This window comes from Pinus tabuliformis, chromosome 4_1 (genome assembly GCF_031772625.1).
Source record: "Pinus tabuliformis cultivar Carrire ecotype Pingquan chromosome 4_1, CPIR1, whole genome shotgun sequence".
NCBI classification, from domain to species: Eukaryota; Viridiplantae; Streptophyta; class Pinopsida; order Pinales; family Pinaceae; genus Pinus; species Pinus tabuliformis.
In genome coordinates, this window is record NC_142303.1 from 979,028,178 (window position 1) to 979,040,940 (window position 12,763).

At 42.7% G+C, this 12,763-nt stretch overlaps 1 protein-coding gene across 2 annotated transcripts in view; it reads right to left on the reverse strand.

The window, feature by feature from the left end:
- LOC149179403 (clathrin adaptor complexes medium subunit family protein) overlaps positions 1–12,763 on the reverse strand; it is a 215,448-nt gene that overhangs the window by 54,695 nt on the left and 147,990 nt on the right. For both annotated transcript variants that reach the window (XM_089420647.1, XM_089420648.1), the window contains exons 4-5: positions 7,751–8,049; positions 6,719–7,620 (exon numbers count right to left, since the gene is read on the reverse strand). In XM_089420647.1, the coding sequence (XP_089276773.1) occupies positions 6,719–7,620; positions 7,751–8,049 (1,201 nt within the window). The remainder of the gene's footprint in view (positions 1–6,718; positions 7,621–7,750; positions 8,050–12,763) is intronic.

The following is a 12,763-nucleotide window of genomic DNA, read 5'->3' on the forward strand; positions in this document are numbered from 1 at the left end:
GCACAGCTCGTGCTTGGGTGGAGAAGCTGGACACCTATTTCCAGCTCAACAGGATGATAGAGGTAGAGGCCATTAAAATGGCCACTTTGCATTTGGAGGGGGAGGCACACGACTGGTGGTTTCATGGCTTGTCCACTCTGGGGCATGCCAGTGTGACCTCCTATGAGGATTTCACACGAAGAGTAGTGGAGCGTTTTGATCGGAGGGATTCAGAGGCTCACTTCAGGGAGTTGACCCAGCTCAGGCAAACAGGACATCTAGAGCATTATATTTTGGAATTCCTGAGGGTCTCGGTCATGGTACCAGATTTGTCGGATGCCAAGCAAGTATACACATTTGTAGAGGGACATATGGAGCCACTATGTGGACTAGTGAAGTCATGCAAACCCTCTACTCTACTCGAGGTCATGACTTGTACAAGAGACTTGTAGGGGGGCATCCCCAAGACCCGGGCACCCTTTCCACTACGCACTACCTACCCCCAGAAGGGGAGTGACACTAGACCACCCCCTGCGCAAAGAACAGCCCAAGGGCGTTTGCAGCTGGACGATGAGACCAGGAGAGACCTCAGGAGGAGGAAGTTGTGCTTCACATGTCGGGAGCCATGGGCACCTAGCCATCGATGCACAGTGAGCAAGGCCCATTATATCGAGGCCTTCTCGGACAGCGATCAGGAGGATGAGATGGAGTTGGAATATGGTGGGGGAGACAGTGAAGGTCTGGCAGAGAGGGGACCACCACCAGCGCATGGGGGAGCATTTTGTGCACCATCTAGGGGAGTCCTAGGCTCTTTGTACAGGGTTCCCAAATTTCTGACCATGAGGATCAAAGGCAAAGTGCAGGGGCAACGTATCCCAATCTTAGTAGGCAGTGGGGCCACCCACAATTTTATTGATGCTCAGATGGTCCAGAGGAGAAGCATCACCACTATAGACTTTGCGGGGTTTTCAGTTCTGATACCAGGGGACAAAACTATGCAGTGCACTCGATATGTCCCCGCTTTGACAGTGACCATGGGGAACTATTCGATGACAGACCATTTCTTCATGGTGGATGTACCAGACACCAATGTGGTGATGGGTGTCCAATGGTTGTATTCCCTTGGCCGAGTTACCACCGACTGGAGGAAACTAGAGATGGAGTTTACTGGGCCGGATGGTAAACTAGTAGTTCTTCGAGGCATGCATTCATATCCTCCACAAACAGTCTCGACCCACAAGATGGAGGTCGATTTGAGGCATGGGGACATAGCATGGGTAGTAGAGCTAAGGATTTCAAAGGTTGGGGGACGAACCAAGCTGCCACATCCAGACATACAGGCTATACTAGACAGATATCCAGTAGTTTTTGGAGATATACCACCAGGGCAACCACCTGACAGGGGGTTTGAGCACACCATAAAGTTGGAGCCTGGTGTGCAGGCAGTCATTACTACACTCTATAGGCATCCCAAAGCCTATAAGGATGAGATTGAGAGGATCATCAGGGAGTTGTTGGCGTTGGGCCACATCAGACAAAGTTCCAGTCCATTCGCTTCTTCGGTCGTGCTGGTGAAGAAGAAGGATGGGACTCTACGCATGTGCATTGACTACAGGGCACTCAACAAGAAGACATTGAAGAACCGGTATCCCATTCTGCGTATTGATGAGTTGATGGATGAGCTTAGAGGAGCCAAATACTTCTCTAAGATAGATTTGCGGTTTGGGTATCATCAGATTCGGGTGAGGGATTAGGATATCCCGAAGACAGCTTTCAGATGTCATTATGGGCATTTCAAGTTCTTGGTCATGCCCTTTGGGTTGACCAATGCACCTACTACCTTTTAATCATGCATGAACCATGTGTTCAGAGGTCAACTGAGGAGATTTGTGCTGGTATTCTTTGATGATATCTTGAGCTATAGCAGGATGTGCGAGGAGCACTTGCAGCACCTAGAGGTGGTGTTACATATCTTGGAGGAGCAGCAGTTCTACGCCAAGATGTCCAAGTGCGAGTTTGGGCTGACGGAGATGCTCTACTTGGGACACATCATCGGCACAGATGGGGTCAAGGTGCATGAGGAGAAAATTGGGGCCATTTGGGATTAGCCAGTCCCTAGAGATGTGACAGCGCTAAGAGGATTCTTGGGCATCTGCACTTATTACCAGAAGTTCGTTAAGGGCTTCTCACAGTTGGAAGCACCCCTCATTGATTTGACCAAGAAGGGGGTTTTTGCATGGACAAATGGAGCTCAGACAGCATTTGATCGCCTCAAGGAGGTGATGAGTTGTTGCCCGATATTATCACTCTCGAACTTCATGCAACCTTTCACATTGGAGTGTGCTGCATCGGGTGAGGGGATTCAGGCAGTCTTGTCCCAAGATGGGCACCCCATTGCTTTCGAGAGTAGGAAGCTCCTACCGCATGAGAGGTCGTATTCCATATATGACAAGGAGATGTTGGCCATAATGCATGCATTGGCCAAGTTTCGACAGTACTTGGTGGGTAACCGATTTCGGGTGAAGATAGATCACAACAGTCTTTGCCACTTCATGGGGCAACAGGGCCTCAACAATATACAGCAGAGATGGGTCAGCAAGGTGCAAGCCTATGATTTTGATATTGAGTATGTGCAAGGGAAGCACAATGTGGTAGCTGATGCACTATCCAGGAGACCCACAGGACTTTCACTCATGAGCATTTGCCATGACTGGAAGGCACAGCTATTAATGGAGTACTCCAAGGATCGTCAGGCATGCGAGATCTTGGAGGGCAATTATACAGATGAGCACTATCAGGTGATGGTTGAGGTTATATACTACAAGGGGCGCATATTTTTGGTTTTGGGGTCACAGTTGAGAGAGTGTATCCTTCATGCAGCTCATGGTTCTCCTTTGTCTAAGCACCACAGATTCAGAAAGACCTACATGGCAATGAGAGAGTGCTTCACCTGGAAGGGCCTCAAGGGGGACGTATTGAGATATGTGCAAGAGTGTGAGGCTTGTTAGAGGACAAAGAGGAGTTAACCCATCCAGCAGAATTGTTGTAGCCTCTCCACATTCCTGAGGGGAAATGGGACAATATCTCTATGGACTTCATCACGGGGCTTCCTGCAGTGTAGGGGAAGGATTGTATTTTTGTGGCGGTCGATCGACGGACCAAGTATGCACATTTCTTTGTCATTTCGACACAGTATTCAACTTCTCAAGTGGCAAAGTTGTTCTTTAGGGAGGTCTTCTGCTTACACGGACACCCTAAGACTATAGTCAGTGACTGAGGCAGCCGATTTATGGGGGGATTCTGGCAGGATCTTTTCTGGCTAGTGGGCACAGAGCTCGCCTTGAGCGCTAGTTACCATCCATAGACCGATGGCCAGATAGAGAGGGTAAACAAATGGGAAGAGGGTTATCTCAGGAACTATGTGACAGGGCAGCAAAGGGTATGGATTCGATGGTTGCACTTGGGAGAGTACTGCTACAACACCACACATCATATGTCCATTGGTATGTCTCCTTTCTGTGCTCTATATGGTTATGATGCTTTATCTTTTGCTGACATCGTTTTTGGAGACAGTCGGGCCCCAAAGGCCAAAGATTGGATCCTAGAGAGCCAAAACATCCTCAAGGCTCTTAAGGATAATTTGTAGATAGCTCAGAATCAGCAGAAGATATATGCTGACAAGCATCAAGTTGAGAGGCATTTTGAGGAGGGGGACTTGGTGTACCTTCGATTGCAGCCGTACCGACAGTCCACTCTGAAACAAAAGGGGGTAGAAAAGTTGCAACCATGATTTTACGAGCCCTACAGGGTGATCAAGAGGGTTGGAGAGGTAGCTTATGAGTTGGAGCTACCACTAGGGAGCAAGATCCACAATATTTTCCATGTTTCATGCCTCAAAAAGGTGTTGGGGCAATAGGTTACAGCAGTTGTGGAGTTGCCTCCACTTGATGATGAGGGGCATATAGTTTTGGAACTGAAAGCCATCCTGGAGACCAGAGAAAGGAACCTCAAAAGCAGGACAATCAGAGAATACTTGGTTTGTAATGTCCCTTCCTAAATTTTTTTGGAACAGGGTTAATTTCTACATTTTGGGGCCAATTTTGGAAGAGACGGGGCCCATTTGATTTTTATTAGAAGACTTAGGAGTTAGAAGTAAATTAATTTAAATTTTGTTAGTAGCATGTGGGGCCACCCACACAAGGAAATACGCACTCCCTAAGCCAATGGTTCGAAATGCATGAGAGGGAAAATCGAAGGCTTAGTTGGGGACCCACAAAGGAAGGAAAAAGGGTCCACGGAAACTATAAAAGGGAGGCAGCACTCTTCATTTGACATCTTTGGCATATCAAATTTCTTCTCAGTTGCTCGAGCTGCTTAGTCGGGTCACTTGTTGTTTAGCACGAGTTTTCCGAGCGAAGAACTCACCCTTTCTTCGAGGGACTTCGAGTGCCACCCTAGAGAGGTTCATCCATAATCTTCTGCAGGTGATTTTCAGTGTGATTTCTAGCATTTGAAATAAGAGTTTTTTTGGTGGTGCGTATTCCTGGAGGATGCATAGGGGAAATTGAGTTGAGGTCCTTTGCATTCTTCAGAGGAGCTATTGTTAGGAGAGATTCTAGAAGAAAAGCTTTGGTGATTTCTTGCCCATTTGGGTGAGCTTTTGGGCTGAAGGTGATAGATTTCTTCAGTGAGGATTTCACAATTTCTAGGGCCAGTGCAGAAGGAAGAGACTGGGCACACGTGGGTGGCGGAGACTCAACCATTGGAGTTGTTCTTTATCGGGAGAAATAAGAGAAGTATTAGTGGAGACGATTGCTACCTTTACAAAGTATTTGAGGGGGATTTTGCTAGTGTATTGACAGACAATGTGCTTCAGCAATTCTGGAGGGCATAGGGCTCTTTGGGGGTCGATTTTGGAAAGTCAAAACCATGCCAAACCATTTCTGGGTTTTTGTGGGTTTTGCTTGAGGAGCCTAGAAATAACTTTGCAGATTTTTCTTAGCATCGGAGGTGGGGTTTTCAACCATATCTTTGCAGCAAGCAATGCAGAATTATTGGGGTTGCACAGTGCAATAGTTGGACAGTTGATTGTAGCTTTGGATTGTCATTGCTTCACCTGGGCTTTGCTCTGCTTGCCTTTGAGACAAGCCCAGGTGCATTCCTTCCATATTTTGTATTCTTGCACTAGTTTATAATAAAATGGCTCAGTTGCTTCCATATTTCTAATTGTTATGGGTGTATTCTAATTGCTTTGAAATTTTTGAGGTGAAAAATTGTTATTTGCTTGCATATCACTGTTTTTCCTATTTTGGGACATTACATTGTTGAAATCCTTTGTCATGGCCTTAGCAAAAATGTACCCTTCACTAAAGTCAAAATCATTGATCAAGCATGTTAAGCTTTCTCTACCATATTATAAGGCTTGAATTAGGTTGTTTTATCAAAATTGGGCAATGTTGACTAATATCCCTAGAGAATCGAAGTAGAGACAAAGGCTAGACAAGAGAAGAGGAATCTAGATTCTAGATGGTTGATGCTGGAATAATTTATCATTGATGTGCAATGGATGCCATATGTATCTTGATTTATGTAAAAATATGCATGTTTTCATGTCTTCTACAACTAATTTGGTATTTTGGACGTTTCTTTTAATATAAATGCAAAAAAATATAATATATATATATAGTAGACACTAACGAGATGCTTCGCTTCCTAGATTTTTGGGAAATGACGCTTCCTCGTCCCTGCTTCCAAAAAAAGTCCTCATTTCGTCCCCGCTTCATGCAACATTGGTCACAAGAACACCTATTCATGTAGTGTTGTTGTTCCCTATGTCAGGTCGGTCAAGGGCCCAGAGACCCATCAATAGTTTCTTCTCGTCAAACTCAAATGGTAGGAGAGTTTTGACGGACTGCTCTCAACCTCTTCCCAGGTTCTCCCAGCTAGGCTCTCTCAACTTCAGGCACTTCCCAATGGAAATTATCAGGCTTTGCATCAACTCCTTCATAGGGATTGATGATGACAGGGATGTCTTTACTCCCTTCTCTTCTTTTATTTCTGCCTCTAATATAGACCAGCCTAGATCCATCTTAAATCCAGATCTACCAAGCACCGATGGGGATCAAGTCCAGATTTAAGATGGATTTAATCTGGTACTCTTCCATTCCATAATGAATTTCCTCAAGTCTTTGAACAGGTTTCGTCATAACAAATACCATGGGCTTGTAAACCACCATCAGTAAACCCATCAAATGACTAACTCAAACTTATATATAATTATTATTTTTTAATTTGTAATTTAATGTTGACAGTCAACATAACATTACATTACATAATGTTTTACAACATCACTGCCATACTGGGCTGTAGAGCGCCTCTCAGTGTAATAATGTGTCCTCACTTTCAGGTTTCACCTTTCTGATTGACCCTTGTCTCACGCATTTCTCTTTTGTTCTTTTACTTTGTACTTTCATTTGTATATTTTCATCTTTTAGCATTTAGGAGCGATCTCAGCAATCCCACTTTCCAAAGTTAACTGGCTGTGTTTTCTAGTACCACTGATTTATTCTTTTGTCTTTTGTGGGCATTAATAAGATTATCTTATCTTATCTCATTTTTATACCCTTGCATAGTGTTAAAAAGCAATGAGCCATCAAATTACACAACCTCTACCTTCTGGTGAAAGATGGACTATAAATAGTATTGCTATAAGTATGAAAATTAAAGAAGACAGACTTACCTTTGCATAGTTATAAGCTTCCCAACAAAATGGCTCCTCTAAATCAACTGAGTTCAGATCTTTGTTCATCTTTTCTTCCAAGAGTTCTTCTATGTTATTCATGCTATTTGAACCTTCAACCTCAGAATCACTCTCCTCTTCATGCATAGCTTCTGCCTTCAAATTTGACGTGTAGGAATGTCGATTAATAGTTTTTGGAGCAAACTTTATCGTCCCTGGAAAAGTTGCTTCTAAACTTTTTGCAGTCACACTTCGTCCACTAACAATTATCTTCCATTCAACTGAATGTTCTGTTGTTGACACTGTCCCTACTGACGGATTACCATCAATTAAAACTATCTTGCGCCTAGGAAAAGGCATATTTACAGAACAGAAATCAATGGCCGTAGGAGCTTTGTAGCCTTCCATTAATTTTAATTTGAACAAAAATGCACCTTCGTCCTCTGAGACCATAGAAAGCTGGTAAAAACCTTTAATTGGAGGACCTATGTTGCACAGAGAAGCCTGGTAATGCATTAAAATAAAGTTTCCAAGCGGCGGTGAAAATATTAGAGCTTGCTTGTCCACACCTTGCTCAGGAACCTGTGCACATGGGTGGAAAGATAATGCTTCAATGTGAGCTGTATTCAGGCTTGTTAAGGGAAAAGAAACATCTGGCAAACCTTCTAAATCAGCTCGACAATTTATTTGACCAGAAATGGATATAGTATCTGGAACATCATCCCTGTCATACATTGCTGCAGATACGACTTCATGAATCATAAACAATATCCTCTGCTTTCCTCTGAACAGGTAAGGCTTCCACGCTGGCTGTTTTAGATCTGTATGAGGTATGTCCAATGATGAAAACCCATTCAATCTCGTAGCAGAAAGATTAGCAACACCAAGGTCCACAGGAGTACCTGTAGTGAATGCAGTTTCACGACATCTCAATTAGACAATCATCATATTTGACTCACTCACTGAAGAACTATCAATGACAATACCAGAATTAACAAGAGCTATAAAAACAATGCAAATGAAAAGACTGACCAAAAGGCATTGAACTACTGATGAAGTTCCTCAGGGCATCTTTATCCACTGTTCTGGAGCTACCTTTGCTACCAGGAAGATCTGATGTCGTAGTGCCTGTAGCAGTAGAACTGACAGTTGCCGTAGCTGCAACAGGTGTTCCTACAGGCTTAGCCCTAGCTGCAATGCCCGCTATCCCCATGCTTCCAGTTAAAGTGTCCAACAGGCCTCCTACAGAAGGTGGTGGACTAACCATCATCTCCGGTTCAAGCACCTCACCAGTAACCACATCTCCCAAGGCTTGCGCCACCATGAATGCCCTGCAAAAGGACAGGTAATAATAATCTATATATCAGACTTGTTTGTACTGGCTGCATAGTCAATCACAATGCACATGAATGCAATTTAGTCAAATTCAGACTTAGAGAGAGCCTCTAAATGCCCACACAGAGATTTGCAGGTAGTAATCTCAGTCATTGTGAGATTTAAGTCAACAAATCAGTCACATAAGCATCAACCGAGCACCAACTAAATCACAAAACATTGTGAATAACATTATCCAAGGGCGGCATTGAAGGCAAAATAAAATCAATAAAAGAGAGCAAACAAGAAGTTTGGAAGAACAGGAATCAAACCCTAGGGCAATGACCAAAAGAAAATATAAAATACAATATAACAATTGAAAATTTAGCTCGTCTCAGACAACATTGTCAGCTTAAGACTTGGGAAAGAGGACTGCATTTCAAACTTCATAGTGAGATACAGAGGAACCCGATGTTTCGGGCCATGGCCATACCTGAAACACCGAAACTCGGCCATCATATAATCATCTATTAAAGTTAATATCATCTTGGTTTTCCTTCTAAATTGTCATCTATAGGTCTTATTCCCTTTTTTCTTGCAAGGCAATGTGTTATTCACTTATATATGTGTGTGTCTGTGTGTGTGTGTGTGTGTGTTGAATTGGGGTAGCATCAGATGTGCTCTAAGCCTCAAATTTTGCAGGGAAACTTGGGCACATGCATTCCAAAGAACCCAGAAACCGTTTTCGGAAATTCCACCCAGAAACAATTATATTAAAATAATTAATATTTTTAATGGGGTTCCTAATTCTGAACTTAGGAAAATTAAAATATTAATAGATATTAATCTAATTGTGGGTGAATCTTCTAAAAAAAGACGGAGATCAAGTCAAAACAATCTGAGACTTTGATTAGGAGTTAATCTAGGCCGTTGGTTATCCAGCAGGAAGATATAAGAAGGGGCTTGAGGGTCATTTGAAAAATACACTAAGAGAGATCAACAAATCGATTTTCTGAAGTGAAAAGTTCTCAATAGGAAAATTCGATTGAGGAGATCTCTTGCAGTTGAGGGGCAAGGATAGCTTCCGAAGAGAGAGATTTTCTCAGCCGGAGAATCATCAGCAGAGAGAGATAGAGGATGATCCAATAGCCCAAACCACAGAGGCTAATGCAAGGCCAGCAGGGCCACGCAAAGGCAGCACACAGGGTGACAGAGAAAGCCGAAAATCTGGCGGCAGAGTCAATTTCAGTAGCTGGAAGTCGAGGTGTAAGACCGGGAGGCAGAGAGCAATGACTCTGGGCTGTAGATCGATTCCCCAACTGGGTGACGCAGTGCCTAGGAGATTTGACGCTTAGACAGCATAGAGGCAACGCAGGGCCTACCAGGGGCACCTCATCCAATGACCGGATCAGTCGGGACTTTTTCAGTGATTGTGAGGTAATCTCACAAAGCTTCTGCCAGTGTTTCTCTCTGTAACTGAATAACCCTATGAGGTATTCAGAGATGTATTCAGAATTTGCTACTGCTTAATAATAATAAACCCTCAAAGCTGCTGCCCCGATTTTCCCACATTGAATTTTTCCGGGGACTTTTGTCCAAAAATAATGGTGTCCTACGTGTTTGTATTTCTTTGCTCAGTTTCTATGTTTCATAATCATATTTAATTTGATGTAGGCTGCTTCAATAATTTGTTTCACTATTTCAAGAAGAAATCTGAAATAAGTTTGTAATGTAATTTACAACCTAGGTGAAGTAGATTCAGTTGATTGCAGTAGGATTCCTAAGATTGTTAGTTCTAGGAATTTTCACAATATATAGGCCGACGTTTGTTTCTAAACATACCCATTTTGGTAATTCTGAAACATTTCGGCGAAATGTTTCGTGCAACTTAGGTTCAACCTAAAGACCCCCGCCTATAGCAGTGAAACCCCCTAAGACCTTGGTCTGAGGCAGCAGCTCTCTCAAAACAAGGTTTCCCTCTGACAGTGAAGATAGCCAGGGCAATGGAGTATTCAAAATACCATACCTGAGACAGCGGGATGATCATCTGAATTGCCCAGGCAGTGAAGGCTAATTCTGAGGTAGCTGATCACCTTTAAGGGGTTTGCAGTGGCAGCAATTTCTCACTGAAGCACTCATCAGGCAGCAAATTGAAGGTTGGTTAGGAGTGGAGAGGTAAGCAGTGTGCCAGCAACAGGGTCCTTTAAGACATTCCGGCGACTACGGAACAGTAAAGCAGTGGAGTTGTGAAGGCAAGCTGCAAGGTGACAAAAGAGCTAGTAGGCAGTTAGTTGAGTTACTGTTAGGCTAATTTGTAAAGGAGTGCTACTGTCTTTTGGTTATTAAGTGTTGTACAGCAGACTCTGCTGGTGTAACAGCCTAGGAAGTGAATCTATGGGAACTGTAACTTGATATGTAGTGGTTGCTATTGTTGAAGATTACTGACATGTTTACATTTTTATGCATTTAATGTCATCTTCGATGAATAAAAAAGGGAAGGTTGCAATACTGGTACAATGTTGCCTCATGCTCCAATCACCCTGAGGGCAAAATTTTCCCTAGGAACATTACAGCGATATCAGAGCTGTGCATCCTGCCAGCCTGTGAGCATATGAACTCTATATGCTTCCAGAGTACAGAGAAAACATTAGGAAGAAAGGTAACACTTACCCTGAATCTTCAGGGAAGGCCTCAGTGGAGGGCAGGGAAGAGCAATCTCTAGAAGAAACCATGTAAACTATAACTGCTCAATGGCAGCAGCGGCAGCAACTGATGACTTGGCTTCTTTCCCAGCTTATGGCAAATCAGAATAATGCAGGTAGCACTAGAGTTAATGGATCTAATGGAGAAGGATGTAATTACCATGTTCCTATTCAGCCTAATACCCCTGGATAGAATAGCACTGGGACAACTACTTGGAAGTATCCAAGACCTTGGTTCCCCCAGTTTCTAGATGGGCAGAGAACAGGAAATTGCAAACAGAACAAAGACATTTCAGATTATTGGATGGAGTATCAAACACTAAGAGAATATATTCTGGCAGCCCTGACCTTTCAGGAATTCTGTGACATTAAGTACGAAGATAGGCCCAAAGATTATGGTAGGGGCACACAGCAGAAAGCAGTCATGAGGAATTGGAATGATTTTCGGACTAGCCCTATCCATCATCTTCATCAATATCCATATTTGGAACAATTGTCGAATGATCCAGTGAAGAGGACAAACCTTTCAAATGTCCAGAAAGGTAAAGGTGATCATGACTCTAAAAGAAGCGACAAAGACAGATCAGATGATAGTGACGATGAACCAAAGACAAACAAATAAAGTGATAAGGTAACTCAGACCAAATTCCCAACAAAAATGGAGAAAGGAGAGAGTAGCAGTGATGAAGATGAGAGCTCAACTGAGAATGATGCTAATTTGAAGGTTAAGCAACAGACTGTTAAAGTAAAGGTTGCTGAGGGCCAAAACCCTGCTAAGGTTGTAAAGAAGGTATCCCTTCTTCTGGAAAGCAATCAGAAGAAATTCATGAGAAATGCTCCACTGACAAAAGTTTTCGATGTTTTAAAATCAGTAAGTAACCCCCAAAATAGAGATATTAATCTATGTTGTCATAAGGAGAATATGAAGGAGCAGGTAGGGGCTGAATGGGAGTCACCTTTAGTCTAACCAAATGATGTAAGTAATGTGAACTCGAGAGATTCTGATAGTGTTGAGACATCCTCAAATAAAAAGAGCCCAGACACGTAATATGGCACTAATAAGTGTAGAAAATAAAATTACTAAAGAGAAAACTTGATCAAAGGATTTGCCAGGATTAATTGCATCTGTGTCATTCAAGTCAATGGTTTTGATTCAGAATTGCATTTGTCTGCAAGTGAAAGTGCAGGAATGATAGGATTTCAATTGAATGGGGATCGATACAATGCTGAATATATTAAACTTTTAAAGAGAATCCCACTAAACTAGAAAATACAGACAATCTGGCAGCAACACAGTGAATGACACGCAGAAACAAATATTACATTAACAGAGGGAATGAGTGGTTCACCCAGCATGGTTGTTATTGAGAATGTGACCACTAGTGTATTACTTGGAAAAATACATTATGGGAAGGAGGCATTTGGAAAGATTGAAGTTACTGTGGATGTAATTGAAAAAACGCAACTTGATTGTAGCAAGGATGAACATCTTTTTCACGATACTAACAATGAGGCTAGAACATCTACAAATGCTATTGAAACAACTGCAGATGAATATTGCAACCATTCTTCTCCAAGATATGGTTTGTCTTTGGCTGGTGTAGAACATGTGGATATGGTTGTTGACTATGGCCCTTTGGACCATTCTGTTGAGAAATCAATGCTAGTAGGATTAGGGTTAAATTTCTCTTTCTTGATCATTACTTGTGAATTATGTTGTCTTCTTTTACTTATTTGTTATATTACCTTTCATCGAGCAATTACCAAATTATATGTGCATGAAAATCAAAAAAACACACAAGACACAAGATGTAGACACTCTGCCAAGGCAAAACCCTTATCTAGGGGAAAACCCAGTCAAAATCTCTTTCTTCAATAGTTTTTTCTTGAGACTCTTCAACCTAGACAAAGACCTCCTCCACACCAAGGCAGCCTCTCCTTCTTCGATCCAACCTTCAACCTAGCAGCAGCAACACTTCGACCCTAGCAACTTCGACTTGGCAGCTTCCGGCATCAGCAACAGCTTCGA